General features: G+C 43.9%; 1 protein-coding gene across 2 annotated transcripts in view; it reads left to right on the forward strand.

The window, feature by feature from the left end:
- The window catches only part of CAB39 (calcium binding protein 39), a 57,677-nt gene that overhangs the window by 17,703 nt on the left and 14,005 nt on the right, over window positions 1-25,969 (forward strand). For both annotated transcript variants that reach the window (XM_035132872.2, XM_035132873.2), the window contains exons 2-3: window positions 19,083-19,238; window positions 25,695-25,859. In XM_035132872.2, coding sequence (XP_034988763.1) covers window positions 19,125-19,238; window positions 25,695-25,859 — 279 coding nt within the window. In that variant the 5' untranslated portion in view covers window positions 19,083-19,124. The remainder of the gene's footprint in view (window positions 1-19,082; window positions 19,239-25,694; window positions 25,860-25,969) is intronic.

Consider the following 25,969-nt stretch of genomic DNA (forward strand, 5'->3'; position numbering starts at 1 on the left):
TGGTCTTCTGGGTGTTTCTGTATTTCAGCTCCCTTCATCCCTGATCCCTGACCCTTGGCCATGCTGACTGGGACTGATGGGAGCTGAAGTCCACCAACATCTGGTGGTTCATAGGTTTCCACCTTCTTTGCACAGATGAAACATAAAAGACTCCTGCAGCTGCTGTGACATTTTATATGGCATGGGGGTGGGGGTGATCAGTGAGTGAAGAAATTTTATCACATAGCTTTGAGTCTTCTATAATTCAGATGCCTTCTTAGCCTATTTGAACATTCCTGATGTTATATCACACTCAGTGAGTGGGAACACTTTCTCCCCATTCCTATTTTTTGTGATTAAAAGCTACATATGGCAGTCTGGCATTTTGTTTCTTTCAGGCTTCAATAGGAAAGTTCCTTGTTTTGGACCTGCATGTGTTAACTGCATGCAAAACAATGCAAGTGGGTCTGTAGCCTCGCCAACAATGGCCACATGATAACCATGACCAGCAATCTCAAAGGCACTGAATACCATCATTGTGTCAGCATCACCATCTGCCAGCTTAACATTTGAAGCTGTATGAGTAGCTGCTGTACTTGTTCAGTGGTGTTGTGCGTGCATTTTTCTTCAGCAGTGCTACTTTGTTTTAACTTTGATCACCACTTTGGTGATCAATCATTATGTGTTGGCAACAGTGCGAGTGCTGCCAATCCACATTTCCTCACCTGGTCACTTACTGTAAATACGTACAAAGGTCCACAAATTTTGTGTGGCTCCCAAGGGGAATGATGGTTCTCAGTTGTGAGTTTGGGGGATGTCTGAAGTGCCTCTGCAGCTCAGTGCTGCTTTCTGCCCCAGTCCTAAGCTGAAAGGTGGAAAACCAGCAAGTTCTCAAATTCATTATGAAGTTAGTGTGAGGTCTTTGCTGTTTTCCAGGCTGGATAAGGGTGAGATGAAACTCACCAGAAGTAAAACTGTTTCACCAGTGGCAAGCCCATTTGTAGTCCCCTGAATATATATACTGTACTATTGACTATATGAAGGAATAGCATATCACAGCTGCAGTCTAACACTTTTGTGGCATTATTTGGTAATATAACTGCTGCTCTCTTTATACCACTTATTGGTAAGGGATTTGATACTTAAAATGAAAAATCTCACGATGCTTCTCAAGTGTGGTGATCGTATTATTGACATAGTTTTCTTGCAGTTCATTTTTCACCCATCATTCTATTGAAGATGGTATGTTGTCATCTGCAATAAATTGGTTCATTTTGGCAACGAAGTTGATCTTATTTGGCACCTGTAATTGCATCCTGTAATATCATACAGCAAGGGGAAAGCATCTGATTTGTCAGGATCTTGCAGATGACCAGATGGGGGCTGGTACTCTGTTGTTTATATTGAATCTGTTTCGAGAGACAGTAGAGAGGGCCACCAGGGTGAAGTCAAACCACTGTGTTAGCAGCACCAAAGTGACCTCCTTGGGGCACTAGCCAGGGCAGTGTGTATGGATGACAAAAACCCCCTCTTGGCCTCACTGATGTGCAGGGCCGGTGGCCTCACTGATGTATAGTCCCGGTGGCGCAGGGCTGGCAGGCGGGGCGCTGCGAGGGCGGGGGCGCCTCAGTGCCAGGGCGCCCGACCTGCTTGAGACTGCCCTGCTGATGTGGTCCAAAGGAAAGCAGAGCAATAGTTTGGCACCAGATTGGCTGCAGGAGTTCCAGAAGGAGGTGTACAAGGCACCATCCAACTGTCTTAGGGACTCCACTTAGATTTGTAGGGGTTGCTCCTTAGCTTTTTCTTCTCCTGAAGATATCATGCAAGGCAGCGGAGGTTTAGGATCAGAGTTTTTCTTCTCCTAGATCAGGCACCCCCAAACTTTGGCCCTCCAGATGTTTTGGACTACAATTCCCATCATCCCTGACCACTGGTCCTGTTAGCTAGGGATCATGGGAGTTGTAGGCCAAAACATCTGGAGGGCCGCAGTTTGGGGATGCCTGTCCTAGATGGACTACCTTTCCAGGTTGACAAGCCCCATCTGCCCCTCATTTCCCTCTACAGCACATGCTGTAACTGCATCCTTGACCACTGTACCCACTATATCTTCGCATTCAGGGGAAGTTCCTAACTCACCAAGGGTTTGAGATGGGTCTGCAACCTTCACCTAGGTTTAACCAGTGTATGGGGTATTAGGGGACACATTGTGCTCCTTCTGGAATAGCTTTTCACCTTTGGTCCCCATCCCTCACTCAGCTCTCGCCTGTGGCTCCTAGAGGCTGTCAGCATGTGACAGAGGCCACAATCCTGTGTACATACTATTACAAGAATAATGCTACAGAAAACAGAAGCTCTCAAGTGGAAGTAATTGTTATGTTAAAGTTTCCCATGGATTTAGTTAACTTTTTAGTACAGTGTTGTTGGTACTTTATTTGTATGCTGTGTTTCCATTTTACAATGATTACAGTACTTGGATCTTCTTTTAACCATTCTACTGGGCTTGAAGAAAGGATTCTAGGTTTAGATTTACTGTAACTATTTTATTTTGTTTAGATGGAATGTAATATGGAGTTGCTTCCCACCATGTCATCCTTAGAACAAAAAATAAAGCAGTTGGAGACAATTATTTAAAATTTAGCCCAGCATTAAGAATTACTCACACTCAGTGTACTTACACTTCAGGTGTAAAAATGTTTAGAAATGAAAAATGTTAGAACTAGCATTGCTGAATGGGAGTTAGTTTTCTGTTTCATTGTTACCTTGAATATGGGTTGCAAAGTAGGGTTTATGCCAGGCATCCCCAAACTGCGGCCCTCCAGATGTTTTGGCCTACAACTCCCATGATCCCTAGCTAACAGGACCAGTGGTCAGGGAAGATGGGAATTGTAGTCCAAAACATCTGGAGGGCCGAAGTTTGGGGATGGCTGGTGTGACGACCCGTGTCCCACTCTACCTTACTATCACTGCGACACAGGAATCCAGAGGGGAAAACACCCACCCTCTTCTCCTGCCGCCTCAAAAATAAACCCCTTTTCCTAATGGGTTTCTAAGTAAGGAGAGCCTTCCAGCCTACGTGGCCTGGTACCTTAAGAAACTCTAGGCTGTCCCCCAGGAATAACCTCTTGCCTCCAGTAAAGGGTCTCCCTCAGTTGGATTCCCCCACTGTAGAAGTTTGCCCTATGCACTCTGGCAACTCCTTGGCACCTCAGGTTACCCTTCTAAGCCTCCTCCGTGTAACTTCAGGACACAAACCACCACCTCCCTGACTGAGGTGAGTTTTGCCCTCTCTTGAGTCACCACGGCTGTGAGTCCTGGTACCTCGCTGGAAAAATACAGACGGACCTCTTGTTGGCAAAACAGAGATGAAGTTTTATTGTGTTAAAAACATAAGTGATTCTTTAACGTGTCATTTATTAATTAGCTTTGTTCCAGTTGTACAAAATAAACTCAGTCAAACATTTAACTTTAAGTTTTCCTAGCCTCTTAACTGTCTTCATACAAGCCACCACATAACATCACCTCACACCTTCCTCCCTCTCCCTCCTAACTTCCCAAACCGACTCTCCCTCCTTTTTTTAAAACCGGGCACAGTCCCGCCCCCATCAGAGTTCTATGTCAGTCAGGCTAAAGGTGGGTTAACTCTTTGCCAGCCGGACAGAAATAAACATTTCAAAAGTGCTTCAATTTGTCACATATCTCCCCCACCACAAAGACATTGCGTCGGCTTGCTCTTAACTAACTAGAGCAATGCCAAAGCAATGGGCTTGGGGTTATAAATCCTTCAATGCATTCTATAACACTCATATTACAAAGTCAACTAAATTAACATCTCATAAACTTGTACACAAATAAACCATGTTTGACATGTGTTAGATTATAACGCCTAAGCACAAATGTTTTGCTAGGGTTACCACCGTTTCATATAATACTTTGCACCATTCTATACCTCTCAAAAATATACCTAGACAAAGCGTCCGCTATGATGTTTTCCTTCCCACTTATGTGCTTACCCTGTGTCTATTTTATGAGTTGCTAGGCTGGTCCTCCCTGGGATGTTTGAGAAGATCTGAGCAAACTGAGCAAGGACTAATTTTAACTGCTCCTTTTGCTCTGGGGTCAAACTTTCATCGAATGACACCTCTGCTAGAGTTGTGCCCTTACTCAGCTCTCCCCACCCAGTTAAATGAATTCCTTGTGTCATCTTCCCCTTTACTTGTAACACCAACTTATTTCTGTCAAAATAAGGCTTAAGTAAGTTTACATGAAACTTTTTACATCGGTCCCCTTCCCCATCTAACTCTACTAAATAGTTCACCGCTGATATCCTCTCGACCACTTTGAAGGGACCGTCCCACGACATCTCCAACTTCTTTCGACGTCTTGTTCTTAACACGAGCACACTGTCACCAGGCTGGAAAGTTCTGTCTCTTGCGTGTGCATCATACCACTGCTTCTGTCGACGCTGTGCCTGCTGCAAGTTGTGAGCAGCTTGCTCCCGTAGCTCTTGAAGGTCGCTCTGCAGCTCCTGTAGATACGTCACAACATCAGGGCTGTCGATCTGCTCCTCCCCTGACCACGCTGCTTTCATCAAGTCTAGGGGTCCTCGTGGCTGTCGACCAAATAGGAGTTCAAAAGGACTGAACCCTGTGCTCTCCTGCGGCACTTCGCGATAACCAAATAGGAAGTGTTGCAGCCTCTCATCCCAGTCGTTAGGATGATTGATGGAATAGGTTTTTAGCATCCGGCTCAGGGTCGAATTAAATTTCTCCGTCAAGCCATTCGACTGTGGATGATAAGCCGTAGTTTTAACATGCTTAATTCCACAAAGAGTTAAAAGCTCTTCCATGGTCTTGGACGTGAAGGATGTCCCTAAATCTGTTATAATTTCCTTGGGGAATCCCAGCCTTAAGAACACCGACATGAGGGCTTTTGCTACAGTCTTTGAGTCAATGTCCTTTAGAGGTATTGCTTCTGGATAGCGCGTAGCATAATCCACTAGGCATAAAATAACCTTATTCCCCCTTTTAGTAACTCTGGAGATAGGCCCGAGGATGTCCACTCCTACTCTGGAAAAGGGCTCAGTAATTACAGGAATAGACTGTAACAAGCCTCGCGTTTTGTCCGCTCTTTTGCCTGCTTTTTGGCAGATCACACAGGACTTGCAATACTCTTTGATGTCCTTGCCCATCCCAGGCCAGTAAAATCTTGCTTGGATTCTATCACTAGTCTTTCTAATGCCTAGATGCGCTGCTGAGGGTGCGTCGTGTGCCATTTGTAGCACTTGCAACCGGTAAGCTCTTGGCAACACTAACTGTTTCTTCCTTTCCCAAACAGCAGCAGTTTTCCTCCTCCTAGAAATTCTATACAATCTTCCCTCAATGGTGGTAAATAAGCAGGGGTTCTCCACAGTTACTTCTGCAGTAGGACTTTGTGCTTTACCCCACAGCTCTTTTATAGTTTCATCCTCTTTTTGATCACTCAAGAATTGGGCACCGTGCTCCTGGACCACTGGCACGCTAATCAGCCCTTCATCCTCACCAGGCTCTATGGGTGACTCTATAACTGCAGGAGGATTACTCTCAGTGACTTGAGACTGTGACCTAGTTATCACTTGAATACGGTGCTTCTGACTAGCTAGGTCATTCCCTATTAAAAAGGGTACCTCCAATTCATTTAGGATTCCTACTCTCCATTTGCCACAAAAATCCTTTGTAGGTAATATCAACTTCAGCTAATGGTACTTCAAAATGTGGCCCCCATATGCCTTTTAAACTATAGGACTGACCCTTGAGGTACTGCTCCTTTGGAACAAATTGTGATTTGACAAGTGAGACTTCTGCTCCTGTGTCCCTCAAACCTAAACAAGACTGACCATTTAATTCAATTGGCTCCATGTAATCTTGGTTGCACTCCTGCTCAGCCCTCCAGACCTGTAAGACCTTAGAAGTAGTCTCAGCTGGACTGTCCGCTTTCTCTGAGCCTTCTGTCTGAGGCGAGCTATTTTCCTGTGACTGCATTACCAGTTTTACTTGTTTAGCTGCAGTAGGTGTAGTTTGCGACTTAACCAGCAGGGGGCACCTGGCACGTACATGGCCCTCACGATTACAGAAAAAACAAGTGATTTTCTTAGAACCTGTCTTGTCAGAAACTGATTCCCTGACAGGAAAATTTTCTTGCCTGTCTTTATTTTCTCTGTTTCTCCATGGATTACCCTTCTGAGAGTGTTTTGGGAATGCTATTTCATTGAAATCTCCTTGTAGTTCGTCTAAAACCTCGGCAACCCCTGCCACAGTTTTCAGTTTTTTATCCCTCAAGAACCAACGTAAATTGCTAGGGATTTGCTTAAAAAATTGTTCTAAACAAATTAATTGTTTTAACTCATCAAAGTCCTTCACTCCACTCCCTTGAATCCATCTGTCAAGTAATTTATCTAAGCGGCTAGCTAGTTGGGCATAAGTCTCTTTATGTTCCTTTTTTGCCTCACGAAAAGCCTTTCTGCTTTGTTCAGCCGTGAGCCCACATCGAACCCTGACCCTTTGCTTAAATACTTGGTAACTTGACAGCTCTTCTTCCCTCAGGTCAGCATAAATTTCACTTAGTATCCCACAAATTTGAGGTCTTAAATAAAGCATCCAGTTCTCCTCAGGTATTTGAAATTCCACACAAACGCGTTCGAAGGTAAATAGAAACGATTCGACATTATCGTCTTTTCCAAATTTGGGGAACCTTTTTAAATTAATTGCGATACTATCATTATTAACTGGACTCTGAGTTAATTCTGATCGCAAACGTATCTCTTCAAGCTTCATTCTGTCCTGTTCTAATTGTGCCCTTATCCTCTCTGACTGCATTCTCTCCTCAGCTTCAATTCTAGCTTTTTCCCTCTCACTTTCAGATGCTAACTTTTCCCTCTCAGCTTCAATTCTGGCTTTTTCTCTCTCACTTTCAATTCTGGCTTTTTCCCTCTCACTTTCAGCTTCAATCCTAGCTCTCTCTCTCTCACTTTCAATTCTGGCTTTTTCCCTCTCACTTTCAGCTGCTATCTTTTCCCTCTCAGCTTCAATTCGGGCCATCTCAATTCGTAGTTTCATCAGTTCTACCTCAGAACCGGGGCTTCCCTCAGCCCCTTCCGTTCTTTCATCTCCTTTTGCCTCTCTGGGTTTTCTTATGTGAGTCATTTTCCTCACAGGAAAATCCTGACAGACTCAAACCAAACTAGGCGCGTGAGCTTTGAATTTCGATCACGACGCTGCCACCAAAAATGTGACGACCCGTGTCCCACTCTACCTTACTATCACTGCGACACAGGAATCCAGAGGGGAAAACACCCACCCTCTTCTCCTGCCGCCTCAAAAATAAACCCCTTTTCCTAATGTGTTTCTAAGTAAGGAGAGCCTTCCAGCCTACGTGGCCTGGTACCTTAAGAAACTCTAGGCTGTCCCCCAGGAATAACCTCTTGCCTCCAGTAAAGGGTCTCCCTCAGTTGGATTCCCCCACTGTAGAAGTTTGCCCTATGCACTCTGGCAACTCCTTGGCACCTCAGGTTACCCTTCTAAGCCTCCTCCGTGTAACTTCAGGACACAAACCACCACCTCCCTGACTGAGGTGAGTTTTGCCCTCTCTTGAGTCACCACGGCTGTGAGTCCTGGTACCTCGCTGGAAAAATACAGACGGACCTCTTGTTGGCAAAACAGAGATGAAGTTTTATTGTGTTAAAAACATAAGTGATTCTTTAACGTGTCATTTATTAATTAGCTTTGTTCCAGTTGTACAAAATAAACTCAGTCAAACATTTAACTTTAAGTTTTCCTAGCCTCTTAACTGTCTTCATACAAGCCACCTCATAACACCACACCACACCTTCCTCCCTCTCCCTCCTAACTTCCCAAACCGACTCTCCCTCCTTTTTTTAAAACCGGGCACAGTCCCGCCCCCATCAGAGTTCTATGTCAGTCAGGCTAAAGGTGGGTTAACTCTTTGCCAGCCGGACAGAAATAAACATTTCAAAAGTGCTTCAATTTGTCACAGCTGGTTTATGCAGTCAAATGCCATAGTCTTGTGAATACAATCACCAACAATTCCTGAAATTAACAGTACCTTTTTCCAGTATGCCACTGTCCATTGCATTAAAAAAAAATTACTCTGAGCTAATACAGTGGTACCTCAGGTTACAGACTCTGCTAACCCAGAAATAGTACCTAAGGTTAAGAACTTTGCTTCAGGATGAGAACAGAAATCTTGTTACGGCAGCACGGCAACAGCAGGAGGCCCCATTAGCTAAAGTGGTACCTCAGGTTAAGAACAGTTTCAGGTTAAGAACAGACCTCCAGAACGAATTAATTTCTTAACCCGAGGTACCACTGTATTTTATTAGGGGCTAATTTAAATAGTGTTGTATGGGAGTAAAAGGCATTACTTGTCAACAGGTTTTAGTATCACCGAGTTGCTTTATCATGTACTGCAGTAAAGCCATGATCCTGCAAAGGCTTAAATCACATGCTTCACTGTGATCACACTAGCTCCTCGGGCTTCAATTAATGGGTGAGTCATTCCTGAAAAAAGTACTGAATCCCACCAAGGCTGTTGCTGGCAATCTTGAATATATTGCTGTCGTGTTAACGTGTTTAAGCAGGGGTGGAGAGCCTGTGGTCCTCCAGATATTGTTATGACTCCAGTATGCATCGTCCCCAGCCAGCACAGCTAATGGTCAGGGACGGTGGGAGTTGTAGTTTGCAACACTTGGAGGACCAATGTCCCCATCCCTATTTTTTAAAGGGTGAAAGGGGCCCTCTTAGTGGCAGAACTTTAAAAATCATAACCAGCATTCAAAGACATGCACAACTAGTTATGCATAGTCAAATATTCTTTGGATTTCTATTTCTCAGGTAGCAGTCCTCATGTTACATGACAGGCTGTTTTAAAATGGAGAGTTTGAAAAGCAATCTTGGACTGGGTAGGAGACATAAATCTATCACCTTCACACAATTAAGAAGCAAGATCACACCTGCCACTGTACCACACATTGAGGTAATGTTTGTACATAGAGCCTGCTCTGCAAATGTGGGTTCACCCTGTGATATGGCTTCCCTCTGCCATTGTCACTTCCACACAGGGAGGGTATAATGCAGGCTTCCTCAAACGCAAACCTCAGGGAGTTTGGCCTACAACTCCCATGATCCCTAGCTAGCAGGACAAGTGCTCAGGGATTATGGGAATTGTAGTCTCAAAACATCTGGAGGGCTGAGGTTGAGGAAGCCTGGTATAATGCATGAAGGTGACTATAGGGTCTCCTGTTCCAAGAGGACAAGTAGCAGTTCCACTGTGGAAGCCCTTGGGTACAACTATAACAATTCTTTAAAGTCCAGGATCTTATCAAGAAATTTTTGTGTGCTCTTTGATAGCTATCCACAAATTTTTGAAGGGCCTTTTTAGACAGGCAAAATATTTGGTAGTTAGGACCCTGCATGTCTCACAATAAGGTAGGGGAGTGCTTGCTGATGTCACACTGAGTTGCGTAAGAAAAGTCAGCATGAGCTCAGGAATTATCCCCTTCCCCAACAGGATGACACTTAAAGGGCAGTTGCAGCAATGAGCCATGAATCTGTGAGCCCCTGCTCATTTGAGAACTTACCTGTTGGGAGTTGATCAGTCATGAATTCAGGGTTTGGATAGTATTGTCCTTCAAAACTTTGAAATGTGAATGAGGGTGTCTGATTCAAGTACTGTATTGGCTTGATCATGAACTCTCTGTGGCTTTATGCAGATTTATAGCTTTATGTGGCTTTATGACTGACTGCTATAAGGGACCCAGGTGGCGCTGTGGGCTAAACCACTGAGCCTAGGGCTTGCTGATCAGAAGGTCGGCGGTTCAAATCCCTGTGACGGGGTGAGCTCCCGTTGCTTGGTCCCAGCTCCTGCCAACCTAGCAGTTCGAAAGCACATCAAAATGCAAGTAGATAAATAGGAACCGCTATAGCGGGAAGGTAAACGGCGTTTCCATGTGCTGCTCTGGTTTGCCAGAAGCGGCTTTGTCATGCTGGCCACATGACCTGGAAGCTATACGCTGGCTCCCTCGGCCAATAATGCGAAATGAGCGCACAACCCCAGAGTCGGTCACGACTGGACCTAATGGTCAGGGGTCACCTTTACCTTTACCTATGACTGACTGCTAGCTTTACCCTCTTCTAACAAAACCAGGCGGGCAATGGAGGGATGGGAAACTTAGTTGAGTTTCTGCTCTTAAGTACAAAATACTGTTTGGAACCGTGGCTGAAGCTTTTTGGTGCTCAACATTTCAAGGTCTCTGGGCCAGGATTGTTGACATTTTTTAGTTGCTCTTTTTACTGTTGCTCTTTCCTAACTTAACATCTGGATGCAAGTAGGGAAAAGTACATTGTTTTCATGCTTGATGAGACCAGTTTTGAAACCCATTTAGGAGGGCACTTCCAACTTTCAATGTTCTTATGTTCTGCTGTGAGCTAAGACAAACCTTTCTGTGTGTTTAATTTTGGAAATCTTTGGAGAAGAACAGGCGAACACTTTTCCAACACTTGTCCCTTGCCACAGTGATCTAATAGGTGATGGTCCCAGGAGAAGTTTTAGTTTTGATATTTTACCCATGAGATTGCCATCAAGTTTGTAAAACTCACTACAGTACCACCTTACAGATGGGTATGTCATTTCATTTCTGTGCAACTGCCTTTGTGTACCTATGGTCTGCCACATAAACAAACTACAACCACTGTAGGACAATCATGTCTGACATGGTTGATGAAAATGGGTCAGTGGATAAAAATATACCAGTGTGTAAAATTCCAGCAGCACAAGAGAAACAGCTGCATAAGCCCTGTGTCTGGCTAATCTATGTTCAGCATTAAAGTTAGCTGTTGAACATTTTTAGTTTTCAGTGTCTCAGCACTTGTTTACCTTCTCATTTGTATCTGCTGACATTGTGAAAAAGTTACTACTTAAATGGGGAATAAAAGAGAGAGCCCCATTAGGGATAGGATAGCTTTGAGAGCTTGTGCAGTCAGTCACACTGACTCGTATTTTAGCTATATCAGTGCTACCACTTTTTCCCCCTGACTGAATGTGCTAATTATTCATCTGAGGATTGAATATCAGTTCTTTTCTTTTCTTTTTACTTTGGGTTTGCAGGTCAACTATAAGTTTACCGTATGTACAAGAATCTTAAGATATTGGGTAAATCACTATTTCAGAGGTTAAAAAAAATTTAAAATATTTTTGATTGGTTTACAGGTCACCTTGTAATGGAGTTTTCAGAGTGCTTTGCAACAAGGAGATAGACAATAGACATAGTGTTCTTGCATTGGCAACCAATTTACTTTTTGTAATTTGATTTACGTCAACAATAGGGCCAATAAGATGTAATGATACAATATGTGTGTTGAACTAGTTTGTCATAAGAATGCCAAAATACAAACAGTGCTTTGGAAAACCAATTTACTGTTTAAATGTAATGGAATTTTACAATTTTACCTTTGAGTTGCATTAATTGTCTATCTACACCAGATAATCTTAAAAAGGCATATCAAAGTTTTTAAAACAAACAAATCAGGTGGAGACCAGTGTTATGATAAACATGGACCAAAGATTTGGTCACATGAAACAGTGACTTGGCTTTTTATGGGTTAGTAAAAAATATTTACAAAGTCAAATGTTTAATTGAACTTTGTTATCATTAGTGTATCAAGCATTGTGAATCCCAAGGCTTCTGTCTGCTATGACTGTTTTTATAAGATGTGAATTTTATGTAACATTCTTTCTCTCAACCCATTTCATTTTTATTCATGGAGTTGTTAGAAAAGATAGTGTAATACGGCAGGTAGGTTGGCATTTCACATAAGTACTACAGCACTTTTAAATACTGGCTTGGATCCAAAGATAAGTTAACCTAGATCAGGGGTGCCCAAACTTTTTTCAAAGAGGGCCAGATTTGATGAAGTGAACATGTGTGAGGGCTGACCAAACTTGTTGAGCTTTCTTTAGGATTGAAGTTGCTGAGCTTCCCCAGAACATACCGTACTGCCACGGGGGCTGGACTAAATCGACCCTCGGGCTGGATTAGGCCCCCGAAACGGGCTTGACATGCTTGACCTAGATAATAATGCCATATTATTCAAAGGAGCCCAGAGCCCTGTCCAGTGTTTGAAACTCCCATTGTTAAATCTAGGAGCATTTTGCAATAGGGAATTTCATTAGCGCGAGCAGTTTCTGAGCTATGGGCGCAGTACTGCACCTAAGATTTCAGAATAAAACTGAAGAATGGAAGGAAAGGAGGAACTTTTTCTGCCTTCCCACTTCCACCTGCTCTGAAAACTGGAGAAGAGGCCCTCTTAAGAATATTAGGGGGTTGGGCAGGGGAAGGATTAGACCATGTGAAAAATGAATATAATATTTTAGTTGCAGCTCATTCATTTTCAGCTTTGTATTCCTGTTATTAAAAAAACATTCCTAGACATTCCGTTGTTTCGCCCATAACCTAGGTTTAAGGTGCCATTTACCAGTAGCTCCTAGCTTTAATATATCTCAGTTTCTAACACTGTCCCTGTCCTTACAGAGAGGCTTACTGAGAGGTGGCTTGCAGGTGAGAAAAGGGAGTGGGAAGCTCTCTGACTGAACTTTCTTACATTAATGTGCAGTCCACATCATTGTGTCAAATGCTTTTCTAGAGTTTGTTGAGTGTTCCATCTGTTACAAATCATTGGCAGTTATAAACTAAGGTAAAGGTAAAGGGACCCCTGACCATTAGGTCCAGTCGTGACCGACTCTGGGGTTGCGCGCTCATCTCGCATTATTGGCCGAGGGAGCCGGCGTATAGCTTCCAGGTCATGTGGACAGCATGACAAAGCCGCTTCTGGCAAACCAGAGCAGCACATGGAAACGCCGTTTACCTTCCCGCTGTAGCGGTTCCTATTTATCTACTTGCATTTTGACGTGCTTTCGAACTGCTAGGTTGGCAGGAGCTGGGACCAAGCAACGGGAGCTCACCCCATCACAGGGATTCGAACCGCCGACCTTCTGATCAGCAAGCCCTAGGCTCAGTGGTTTAACCACAGCGCCACCTGGGTCTACTGCTTATTAAAATTGCTTAGTGAAAATGTTGATGGTGATAGGAAAAAGTGAATTTCTTGGCAATGAAGTTATATGTGTATCTTTGTTTTCAGTAAATCTGTAAGCAACACCTTGCCTAAGTCAAGCAGATCTAGGTATAGTTAGTGAACAGATTAGAGATCACCTGGAGACCCCATATGTTGAGTGGTGAAAGAAAGGCATGATATAAATGTACTAAATGATGAATGGTAAAGCCACTTCAAATACAAGGGGTTAATACTTTTTTATTAAAAACCCCCACAACCTCTCTTAGTTTTCAAGATGATGAGTTACTTCTGACTTGCATTCCATATAATCACACCCCAAACATTGTTCTGTACAAACAGTTTACTATTTGTTAAAGAAAAAATGCTAGAACATGGACGAAGGACAGACCTGTTTTCCAGTTGTTGTTTTTAGGGGAATTTAGTACATGGTCGAATATTTGATGTTCATGTAATATGATTTTAATCCTCTTTTAGTGGGTTCATGACCTGTATGCTAAATTGTTCCAGAAGTATGCACTTTTCCTGGATAAGAGCCTTGGTTTTATGTGAACAGGCCCTGGGGCAGAAGTAAGATAATGTGAAAGGGAATATTGACACAAGAAAAGAGACAGGAAGTGGTTGAAGGTTGGTTTACTAAACCAGGGATTAAGAGGATAAACAAGAGCCTTGTTCCAGGCAGTATTCCATTCCCCTGTGGTGCAGCTGAGGAATTTTCATCTTGATATGATTGGATGAAAAATTGAAGTTTCATTCTGTATAATTTTTTAACAAAAGGAATGGTAGGGAATGTTCCTTCCCTCCATTTTTTTAAATTGCAAGATGATTTTGGATCAGGGAGGGCATCTGTCAGGCACCATCTTAGCAGGAGTTTACCCAAAGATAGTTACAATAGACTAACCACCATTAAGACTAAACGTCCTGATGAAAACTATGCACTGTCTGATTATTTTGTAAAATTCTAAGCTCTACTGACAAGGACCCTTCTATGTAAGCCCAGTTCTAGAATTATTAAGCAGTAAGGAGATTTGGATTTACTGTACTTTTTCAAAGCTCATAGGATTACTAACCTTAGCAGAACCCTATCATTAGAATATAAAGGGTAGCTTAACCATGTAGTTCAGCACCTGTGGAAGATATTTGATGGGGACCGAAGCATTTTGATAGGCTAGCACATTCCTAAAAATAGTCGTGTTGCCTCTCCACACACACACACACACACACACACACACACACACACACACACACAGAGTCCTTCCAGTGTTTAGTCTTAGTGACCTGAGTGAACAGTTTCCTGTCTCTAATAAGACATCACTTGTTGTGGGTTGCTTGTCATTATCTCTTCGTAGATCATGATTTGGCATTTTCCACCTGCAGCAAAGCTAGTAGCAATCTGCTAAATAGGTATTTCCCCCTATTCCTCCACACACCTTGTCATTCACAATGCCAGCTACAGAGAACTAAGCAGACTTTTGAAGTTGAAAGCTTTTCAACCGCTTCATCAGATGAAAAATGCTTGCAAACATCCCAGTTTAGTGCATGTGGAGTTACCTAGTATGCATATCTGAGAAATTCATAATAACTAATGGCAGCTGGCTTGGAATAGAGGTATTTCTCCAGCTCTAGAAAAATTGCATTTTAATCAGAACACTAAACAGCTTACTATTCTGAGAGGAGGACAGGGACAGCCCTTAACCTTATTTTTATATATTTTCTTCCTGCTGCTATACTTATTTGTACTATAAACTAGTTTCTTTAGGTGGCCTAAATTGCCTTAATGACAGAGGGTGGAAGCCAACATTGTGCAAGCAGACCAGCTCATGCATTGAGACACGTCCCTCTTCTTCCCTGCAGCCATCTGTAGGCTATGCACCTAAAATGTGCTTTACAGGGTCCATCAACTCTACAGAAATGTTCTTGTAGAATTGTGGGTGACAGAAAGAGAGGAAGGTGATGCCCTGTTGCACGAGTAGAAGTCTGTTCCACTTGTGCATGGACAGTTTTGGATACAACCGAAATATTTACTAGTTTTACTGTGCATTGTAGGCAGATAAGTACTGTAGTACATGAGAATAGTGGATCTATACTTTTATTTTATTTTATTCTACTATTCTGTATGTAACAAACAGATTAATACAGTCCAGTTGATGGCTGAAGCATATTGATTATCTCAGTGTTCATAGAATTATAGAGTTGGAAGGGTCATGTAGTCCAACCTCCTGCAATGCAGGAATCTCAACTAAAGCATCCATGACAGATGGGCATCCAAACTCTGCTTAAAAACCTCCAAGGAAGGCGAGACCACCACCTCCTGAGGGAGTCTGTTCCATTGTCTTAACAGCTCTTACTGTCAAAAAGTTCTTCCTGATGTTTAGTCGGAATCTCCTTTATTGTAAATTGAATCCATTATTGTAAAACTGAATCCTTAAGGGTTCCTTCTGGAGCAGGAGAAAACAAACTTACTTCAGCTTCCATGTGACAGCCCTTAAGATACTTGAAAATGTCTGTCGATTTCCTCTCAGACTCCTCTTTTCCAAGCTAAACATTCTCAACTCCCTCAACCCTTAGTTTCCATACCCTTTATCATTATGTAAATTGTGTTGGTTTTTTACTCAGTTTTGTTGTGATGTTGGTGTGTGTGTGCATTCATGGAGGCGCAGGCTGCAGCAACAGTCAAGGCAATATTTTTCCATCTTCACCGTATCAAGCAGTTGGTCCCCGACCTTTCCCGCCCCAACCTAGCCACAGTGATCCATGCGACGGTCACCTCCAGGCTTGACTACTGTAACTTGCTCTACGCGGGGCTGCCCTTGAAACTGTCCCAGAAACTCCAGCGGGTGCAGAATGCTGCAGCGAGGCTCCTCACGGGGTCCTTGCCATGGGAGCATATTCACCCAGTGCTCTACCAGCTGCACTGGCTCCCGGTGGAGTATTGGGTCAGGTTTAAGGTGCTGGTTTTGACCTTTAAAGCCTTATGCGGCCTAGGACCCTCGTACTTACGGGACCGTCTCTCCTGGTATGCCCAGCAGAGGACCCTAAGGTCCATGAATAAAAATAGCTTAAGGGTCCTGGGGCCTAAAGAAGCCAGATTATCCTCCACCAGGGCCAGGGCTTTTTCAGTAATGACTCCGACCTGGTGGAATGCTCTGTCCCATGAGACTAGGGCCCTGCAGGACTTGATTGCCTTCCGCAGGGCATGTAAGACAGAGCTATTCCGCCTGGCCTTCAATTTTAATTAGCCTGATCCTCCATTCCCTTTTCCCTTTCCTTTTTCTATGAAGAAACCCTTCTGGGACCCCACATTTAAACTATTTCTCTGGTCTCTTTGCTGGCCCTAGCAGGACCAATGATTACTTGACGTTTACTGAACTGGGTCCCCCCCCCCCAAAAAAAACCCTGAATTATTTGAATTTCATTGACATGGATGCTATATTTATGTTGTATTTTATGCTGCTTTTAAGCTGTTTTTAAAGTTGCTATTAATTAATGTTTCATATTTGCTGTTAGCCGCCCTGAGCCCGGTTTTCAAATCGGGAAGGGTGGGGTATAAATAACAATTTATTATTATTAATAATAAAATGTCAAAAGCGCCATCACTAACACCTTGAGCCACCAGATGTAGAAATAATGAACTCATGCAGCTCTAAGTAGAGAATTAGCCATTCTAACATCTTCTCTAGGATTCTGAGCATAAATATATCCTTCAGGTTTTTCATGTATCAGATTGATAGGTCTAGTGGTGATATTATTGTGAATTGCAACCCAAAACCTGTGGATTGTATCTAACATAAGTCATTCTTGGAGTAGGCCCTTTGAAATTAATGAACATGACTAACATGATTCCATTAATTTCAAGGGGTGTTATCTTGATATGACTAATATTGGCTGCAACCCTATGTTTATTTGTAGGCTATGGCCCAGATCCAAAGATAACATTGTTCCTTGAGCCCAAACCAAGAGTGACTTGCACTTGCTTTTCTTGAACAGCAGCCCTCTGCCATTGTAAACTGCTTTTGTATTGCTGGGGTTTTTTAATTCATGATATGGCATAGTAGTCTGCTGCTCCAAGTAAAAGGGGGGGGAAATGAGCTGGGTGCAGGTCCCCTCCATTAGTCTATGTAGTTTTTAGAATCCTGGCCAGAGTTTCAGGAGTAAATAAAAACTTTTTAAAAAACCTGCAGCAAGAATAGAGGCACAAGTAAGCCTTGCCTCCTTTGCACACTGTGCTGTAATGTCTAAAGCAGGGGTCACCAACGTAAGGCCCATGGGCCGGAAGCAGCCCCACGGAGGTCGTTTGACCGGCACACGAGCCGCCGCTGAACTGAGTTGTCCACTCACGCACTGCGCTAAACCGGTGCAGTGCGGCGTGGGGACTCGATTCCACAGCGCCGGAAATCGTGGACGTGCACGCACAATCCGGCCCACTGAGTGATCTCCACAGGACAGGCCAGATAAACCTTGCCGACCCCTGACTTCTCTTGGAGAACTTGTGTGCAGTGGGAATGAGAGGTCAAAAAAGGACATTCTTATTTGAAAAAAATGAAAGTATAGTTTGTAGCAATTCTCAGGCCTTTTTTTTTTACCTGTAGCGTCTACTGTCTCACTGGTGTCCAGTTATATATTTGCATTATTTGCAGATTAAATCCACTGCTGGCTCTAATTTGCAGATAATGGCGTTAGAACAGCTGAAATCTATGAATGGCCTGACTGATGGAAATATTCAGGCTTGAAATTGTGAGCCCATAGAATTGTGCCAAGTTTCACTGTCCATCCCCACATTGTTCCAATGAAGGTTTTTATTTACGTTTGTTGTAAACTGAGCAGTAGCGATTTGCTTCCTGACCCAGACTGTGGGCTATTTCCATTTGTGTCAGGTGGGGACAGGCATTCTTTGTCATGACATTGTGACCTCTGCTCTGTCAGCTTCAACTGTCCTTTTGTTTGCTGCAGGAGTAACCAACCCATCAGCATTTTTTAAGCACAGGCTTTTCTGTTGTATCCTATCGAGAACTCTGGAAGTCCAGTCATGAAGTGATTTAAGGAAACATTTATTAATTAGCACATACATATTTGATGGCTAGGCTGCTAAAGCATTTATTGTTACCCGTTTTGTACTCGAATAAGCAAACTGTAAATATTGCTTGAAAGGGTTTACTGAGTTACAGAATGCTACTCATATTTGAAATACCTTCAGGTCTGTACTTCAAGCACTTTACCTACAGGTGGCTTGTGTTACTTGTATCAGAGGTTGTTGACCAAACTACTAATGAGAGTTGGATCCTCTTTAAAACCATAGAGTATTCATCATAGAACTACTGGAAAAATACAATGTAAAAAAAAAACGGATCCTAATCTCTATGGAGTTCAGTTGTGCACTGAAATCCCCCATGAGTACTGTTAACTTCAGTATGGGGGCCAAAAGATAAGAGAATGTTTCCTTTGCATGGTTAGATCTCTCTTTATCATTTGTGCACACGACATGCACACAACAGTTTAGTTTTACCAGGACAAGCTTCAACAAGGCTACATTCTGCCTCTCTCCTGTGGCACAATGGCAATGAAAAGTTTCAAAGTGGCTCCATTTTTTATTAGCTGCAGACGAAAAACTCACTAATTTTCACTATTGTTAGCAAAAATGAGCCATTTTCATAAACTATGGTATGAACTTGGCTTGCTTCCACTAATTACAGTTTGTCTGGGTTTATACATCACAGCAACCTGCACTTTGTCTAAAATGGAAGCAAATACTTCTGACCTCACAGCAGTGTCAGAGGCAGATGTGAGGGGCTCAGGAACAGGATTTTTACTTTGAATACAAGTTGCAAAGTTTCTTGCTAAAAAAAGTGAGACGATAGTAGGAAGTAGGATAGTAGAAAGCACTGTAAAGTCTTGTTCAATTGTGGTGCCTGCTTGCTTAGGCTAAGCAGTCCTAAGCTTTGTTTTATTGCTCCTAACTACAGACTCTCTCTTTTAACTTTTTTACAGGTGAAAGAATTGTAGAAGAAGAGGCGTGTTTAGGTTGCAACCATGCCATTTCCCTTTGGCAAATCACACAAGTCTCCTGCAGACATAGTGAAGAATCTGAAGGAGAGTATGGCAGTGCTAGAAAAGCAAGATATTTCTGACAAGAAAGTAGAAAAGGTATGTTTTTGCATTTGCTTCTTTGGGGATCTGTTTTAATCCAAATACGTGCTCTTCATGCGGGAGAATAATGTACTGGCTATGTATGAGTTTTGTAGAGAGCTTGTGTCTTCTCTCCTTTTTCTAAAGTAATGCTTCTGTGAACCCATTACCGTTCCTCTTTGTTGATTCTGGCACCCAAATGCTTCAAATCTTTGTAAGCAGCCTATGTGGACATGGACAACTCCCCAGTGCTGATGCTGTTTCCAACCTACACTAATTTATTTTCTGTCACTACTACCATTATGCCAACCTACTCTTTCCTGAGCCTTGCCTGTATTCTCATCTGATTCTTTACTATCTTACCCACTACTCCACACATTCTGTTGTGCAAACCAGAGCCACATTCCCCTGTAGATTTGAAAGTATAGAACACCACAACAAGGTGTAGAAAAGTGGCATTTTAGGCTTATGAACTGTACTGGTTGACTAATCTGCGCATGGACATTGCTGTGTAAATATTTTCCTACAACATCCCAGAAAACAGCTATTTAACCAACTGGGCACATTTAAAAGCCTTCTAAAGCAAACAAATTAAAATATAACTAACAGTTCAGCCCATAATTATGTGACAGGACTGCAGATTGGGCTGTGATTGCTAAAAGGCTGGTCTCTGATGTGCCTTCTTAATTCTGCATTTTAAAAATAGCTTTTCCAACCCATTCTCAACAATTGACCACAAATTATTTAAAGTTTGCTTTGATTTACTATCACCCTTCCCCAACATGGCGCCCTCCAGATGTTTTGGACTACAATTCCCATCACCCTTACCACTAGTATGCCAGCTGGGACTAATGGAGTTGGGAGTTTAACATCTGGTTGTTGTTGTTTAGTCGTTTAGTCGTGTCCGACTCTTCGTGACCCCATGGACCATAGCACGCCAGGCACTCCTGTCTTGCACTGCCTCCCGCAGTTTGGTCAAACTCATGTTCGTAGCTTCGAGAACACTGTCCAACCATCTTGTCCTCTGTCGTCCCCTTCTCCTAGTGCCCTCAATCTTTCCCAACATCAGGGTCTTTTCCAAGGATTCTTCTCTTCTCATGAGGTGGCCAAAGTATTGGAGCCTCAGCTTCACGATCTGTCCTTCCAGGGAGCACTCAGGGCTGATTTCCTTAAGAATGGATAGGTTTGATCTTCTTGCAGTCCATGGGACTCTCAAGAGTCTCCTCCAGCACCATAATTCAAAAGCATCAATTCTTCGGCGATCAGCCTTCTTTATGGTCCAACTCTCACTTCCATACATCACTACTGGGAAAACCATAGCTTTAACTATACGGACCTTTGTCGGCAAGGTGATGTCTCTGCTTTTTAAGATGCTGTCTAGGTTTGTCATTGCTTTTCTCCCAAGAAGCAGGCGTCTTTTAATTTCGTGACTGCTGTCACCATCTGCAGTGATCAAGGTGCCCAAGAAAGTAAAATCTCTCACTGCCTCCATTTCTTCCCCTTCTATTTGCCAGGAGGTGATGGGACCAGTGGCCATGATCTTGGTTTTTTTGATGTTGAGCTTCAGACCATATTTTGCGCTCTCCTCTTTCACCCTCATTAAAAGGTTCTTTAATTCCTCCTCGCTTTCTGCCATCAAGGTTGTGTCATCTGCATATCTGAGGTTGTTGATATTTCTTCCAGCAATCTTAATTCCGGCTTGGGATTCATCTAGTCCAGCCTTTCGCATGATGAATTCTGCATATAAGTTAAATAAGCAGGGAGACAATATACAACCTTGTCGTACTCCTTTCCCAATTTTGAACCAATCAGTTGTTCCATATCCAGTTCTAACTGTAGCTTCTTGTCCCACATAGAGATTTCTCAGGAGACAGATGAGGTTTACCTGGCACCTTCATTATACACCTGTAGGTGCAAGGCAAAAATGTTCCTCTTTATCCAGACCTTTGGTTTATTGTCATCCAGTGCCCTTTTAAAATGCGTGGGGTTTTTTGGGGCGGGTGTTATTTGGTGGTTTCTGTTTTTATTTTGATTATATATTTTGTGTCTTTATATTGTGATTTTATTCTGTGAACCACCCCGAGACCTGCAGGTGTAGGATGGAATAATAATAGTAATAATAATAATAAGAAGAAGAAGAATGGAAAATGCTTTTTATAACTTGGGTGTCACAAGAAAAATGTCACTGGAAAGTAACATGTAGTAGAGATTGTGGCTTCAAATTTTAAAAAAGTTCTCCCTTTCCTATATGGTTTATACACACAGCTTTCAGTTTTTTTACCCAAGGGGTACAATAATTACTCAAAATAACAAATGAGCAGCTGTTTCTGGTGTTACCCCATTCTTCTTCTCACCAGAGTCCACAGTAGCAAATCGTTGCCTCCCCACTGACCTCAGTGAATGTGTATTTATTGCAGAAGTTTGTAGAATTGAAACTCACATGAATTGCTTAGTTTAGGATTCTCTATATATGTGCATATCTTCGGTGCAATGTGCAGGCCTGCACATTGATGTGCACATATGCAATGGAACTACTTCAGATTTGCAGTGATCTCAAAACTACTACTTACCTGGCAAGAGGTTGAACAACCTTTCTGTAAGCTAAGCATTTTTGATTGAATAGAGACCAAATGCTTTCCACCCTGCAGTGCTCACAAAATTCCCATCTATAACCCCTGTGCATTAAACAGCCCTGGTCTCAATTGGCAAAAATGTGCAGCCTGTAGAACTGATTGCTATTTGTAACAGGGCAGGCAAGAGGGATTTGATGGTTTCTTAAATACCCGTTTTTCCTGTTCAATATAGTGCTGCTTATGGTCTTTAACAGCTGTTTTTCATGTTATGTCAAAGAACCTGTTGAAACAATAGGAAATGCCAGGTCATTAATCCTACATCCTCTTAACCAATTTGATGCTGACAGCATATGTAAGTGTGCACTAAATCTTTTCAAACTTGAGTTGCAATTTCCTACTCATTGGCAGCCTCCCTGCTGTATCAGAAATCCTGTTGGCCAGATCAACTACTGTTTTGAGTTTCTGGAAAGGCTGATGATCTCATGGCTTTAAAATACTGTGGGTATTAGAATTTTGGGACAGTTCAGTATTGAACTCTCCCTATTTTTGAGCTCAGAATGACATTTCTCCCACAACTTTCCCCTTCCAAAGCAAACAAGCCTTGTGTTTTTGTTTGTTTGTTTGTTTGTTTGTTTTTGTTTTTTTAGAGTAGAGAGAATGATTAATCAGCATGAAGGAAATGATTCTCCTAAATATCCTCAGGAATATCACTTCCTCCTAGGGAGCATGGAATGAATAGTTTTCTCTTGTAGTCGTTTAGTCGTTTAGTCGTGTCTGACTCTTCGTGACCCCATGGACCATAGCACGCCAGGCACTCCTGTCTTGCACTGCCTCCCGCAGTTTGGTCAAACTCATGTTCGTAGCTTCGAGAACACTGTCCAACCATCTTGTCCTCTGACGTCCCCTTCTCCTAGTGCCCTCAATCTTTCCCAACATCAGGGTCTTTTCCAAGGATTCTTCTCTTCTCATGAGGTGGCCAAAGTATTGGAGCCTCAGTTTTCTCTACTAGAGCTATTATTCTAGAAAAAGAGGTGCCAGAACTCACCATGAACATCTCCCCTTTTCTCTTATGATGGCAATGGCACCGACCTGAGAGGTGCCGGAACTGAGTTCTGGCAAGTTCCAGCTGAAAAAAGTCGTGCTTCCTGATTGAGTTTTAGGAACAGAGAACACCTCAAATTCCATGTTTCTCAATGAAATGATGCCATTACAAATAGTGAGAGGTTGGAAAGCCCTTTCTCTCACTTGCAAGCTGTCCCTACTGGCAAATCTCCCCTCTCCTCGAAACAGATGGCCTTGGGAGGTGGCATGCTTCACCTATTCGTTTAGAGTGGCATTTTCTTGTGATATTGTTGCAGGTAAATTTGGCAGTGGTGCTTTCTTGGGTGAGGTTGGAAAAACAATCAACATTCTTAGGTTTTAGATGTCTCCCCTGCAATGGTGTGGATTTTACTTGGGATAATGTAGGAGTGAGGAAATAATATTAGGGTTTTTTGTTCTTCAGCATGTCACTTTGTGTTCGGCTACCTCTGGACTTTTCTGTGTATGTTGATCTATTTCCAGCTTCTTGGTTTACCTTAGCTTTATTTTTAAACTGCCACTGTGCTGGTTTGTGGCATATACCGTGTTTCCCCTTTTTTAAGACACCGTCTTATAACTTTTTTTCCTCAAAAAAACACAAGGTGTCTTATTTTCAGGGGATGTCTTAATTTTTTATTACCATTTTTATTATGGACCCACCCTGGGGAGCAACTTCCTTTAAAAAGAGACAAGGAAAAAAGAGCAAAGGCAGCGGTGAGGGAGACACTTTGTGCATGCTCAGAGACCACCCCATCCCCAGCTATAAACCCACCCCGGTTTTCCAAGACGCCTTTTCCCCGGCACTGGACTGGCGGGGGGATGTGAAGGGGGTGTCTCTCTGTGCATGCTCAGAGGCAGCCTCGTCCCGGGCGCCGCTATGGGAGTGGAGGGCACTCACCTAACCATGACCCAGATCCCGGCCACGACGAGGCGCCGTGTGCCGGCAGCGGACTGAGCCGGAGCCCCTGGTGCAGGCCAGCGTTGAGCTCACTACCGGCCCCGCCGAGCACAGCCACGGGCCCATCGCCCAGCCCGCCCGCCTGCCTGCCTCCCGCTTCCCTGCCCACAAAATTCCGGCGGCGGGCCATGCAGCCCATGCCGCTCCAGCAGAGCGGAAGGGGCCAGCAGCGCTTCCGCCGCCGTCCGCACCCCGGCGCCACAGAAGGACCCGCGAGCCTCCCGCCACCGCTCTGCCTTGGGCCATGCGGCCCACAACATTCCGGCGGCGCGGATGGGGCCAGCAGGGCTCCCGCCGCCGCCCGTCACCCTGGCAGGGCCAGCGGGGCTCCTGCCGCCGCTCTGCCTTGGGCCATGCGGCCCACAACGTTCTGGCGGCGCGGATGGGGCCAGCAGGGCTCCCGCCGCCGCCCGTCACTCTGGCAGGGCTAGCGGGGCTCCCGCCGCCGCTCTGCCTCGGGCCATGCGGCCCACAACGTTCCGGTGGTGCAGAAGGTCCAACGGGCCTCCGGCCGCCGCTCTGCCTCGCCGCTCTGGCTGGGCACTCCGCCCGGTGCTGCTGGACGTTCCGAGCGCTCGGCGCTGCGGAGCGCTCCACTCTGCAGCCGCCTGTTCCGGCGGCGGGGCGGCAGGCCTCCTCGGCCGGGCCAGGAAGAGGCCAGGCCGCTGGCTGGGCGCTCCACCCGGCGCTGCTGGGCGCTCTGAGCGCTCGGCGCTGCAGAGCGCTCCACTCTGCAGCCGCCTGTTTCGGCAGGTGGCTCGCCGCTGCAGCAGCTGGTTCCAGGCCCCGCTGGCTGGCTGGGGCGCTTGGCGGTCTCGCTGTATATGGTATGAGAGGTATGTCTTATTTTCGGGGGGTGTCTTAGATATAGCAACTCCTAAAAAATGCTGCCATGGCTTACTTTATGGCTACGTATTAAAAAAGGGGAAACACGGTATATAATTGCTCTTGGTGCAGTAAATATTTACTTAGTCATAGAACAGACCTTTGCTAGCATTCTGACACACACACACCCCTTTCTCTCTCTAACCTTTCCTCAGTGTGTAACATCCTCTGGCTTTCAGCTAAAGTATGGCATTTTTGGTCCTTCTGTGGAATATGTTCAGATGACAGCTAGCTCCCCCCACCCCAACTGTTGTTGTTGTTGTTTAGTCGTTTAGTCGTGTCCGACTCTTCGTGACCCCATGGACCATAGCACGCCAGGCACTCCTGTATTCCACTGCCTCCCGCAGTTTGGTCAAACTCATGTTCATAGCTTTGAGAACACTGTCCAACCATCTCGTCCTCTGTCGTCCCCTTCTCCTAGTGCCCTCCATCTTTCCCAACATCAAGGTCTTTTCCAAGGATTCTTCTCTTCTCATGAGGTGGCCAAAGTATTGGAGCCTCAGCTTCACGATCTGTCCCACCCCAACTAAATCATCCCAATTTCCCCCCATTGTAGTGTGTCATGGGATTACCAGTTATTCTGTAGCTTAGTCACTATCCCCTGGTTGTGGGAATGTGGCACACTGAACTCTCATCACCATGCCAGGATTTTGTGATCTGGCTTAACTACACCAGTGAAATTGTATTTAAAAAATGTATTGCACTTTAGCCATCTGAAGCTCTCTGTGTTTTCAGCACATAACAAACACCACTTAACCAATTAGAAATAATTTTATTCTTTCAGTGTATAACCAGGAGGTAGGTATGCATAGGTGGGCAGATGTTGGGGCTATAATTTTATTAGTGAAATATAAGAGTTGTTGTCTGCATTGTTCATTCTGATATCTGTTGCATGTTTTTGTGCTCAAGCACATACTAATGAGTAGCTTGGTTTTGGCTTTTGAAAGAATTACAGCTTTCATGTTTTTCCTTGCTCAGGCTACTGAAGAAGTTTCCAAAAATCTAGTTGCCATGAAAGAAATCTTGTACGGCACAAATGAAAAGGAGCCTCAGACAGAAGCTGTGGCCCAGCTTGCTCAGGAGCTCTACAACAGTGGTCTTCTTAGCACCCTAGTAGCTGACCTACAACTCATTGATTTTGAGGTAAGAAGATGTTACACAGACTCATTGCAGCTTCAGTTTCAAATTCATGTTGCTTTAGAAAACAATGTTCCCCAAAGAGATCTTCCTAATCTGTATTTTGGGAAGTGATG

This window comes from Zootoca vivipara, chromosome 5, assembly GCF_963506605.1.
Source record: "Zootoca vivipara chromosome 5, rZooViv1.1, whole genome shotgun sequence".
NCBI classification, from domain to species: Eukaryota; Metazoa; Chordata; class Lepidosauria; order Squamata; family Lacertidae; genus Zootoca; species Zootoca vivipara.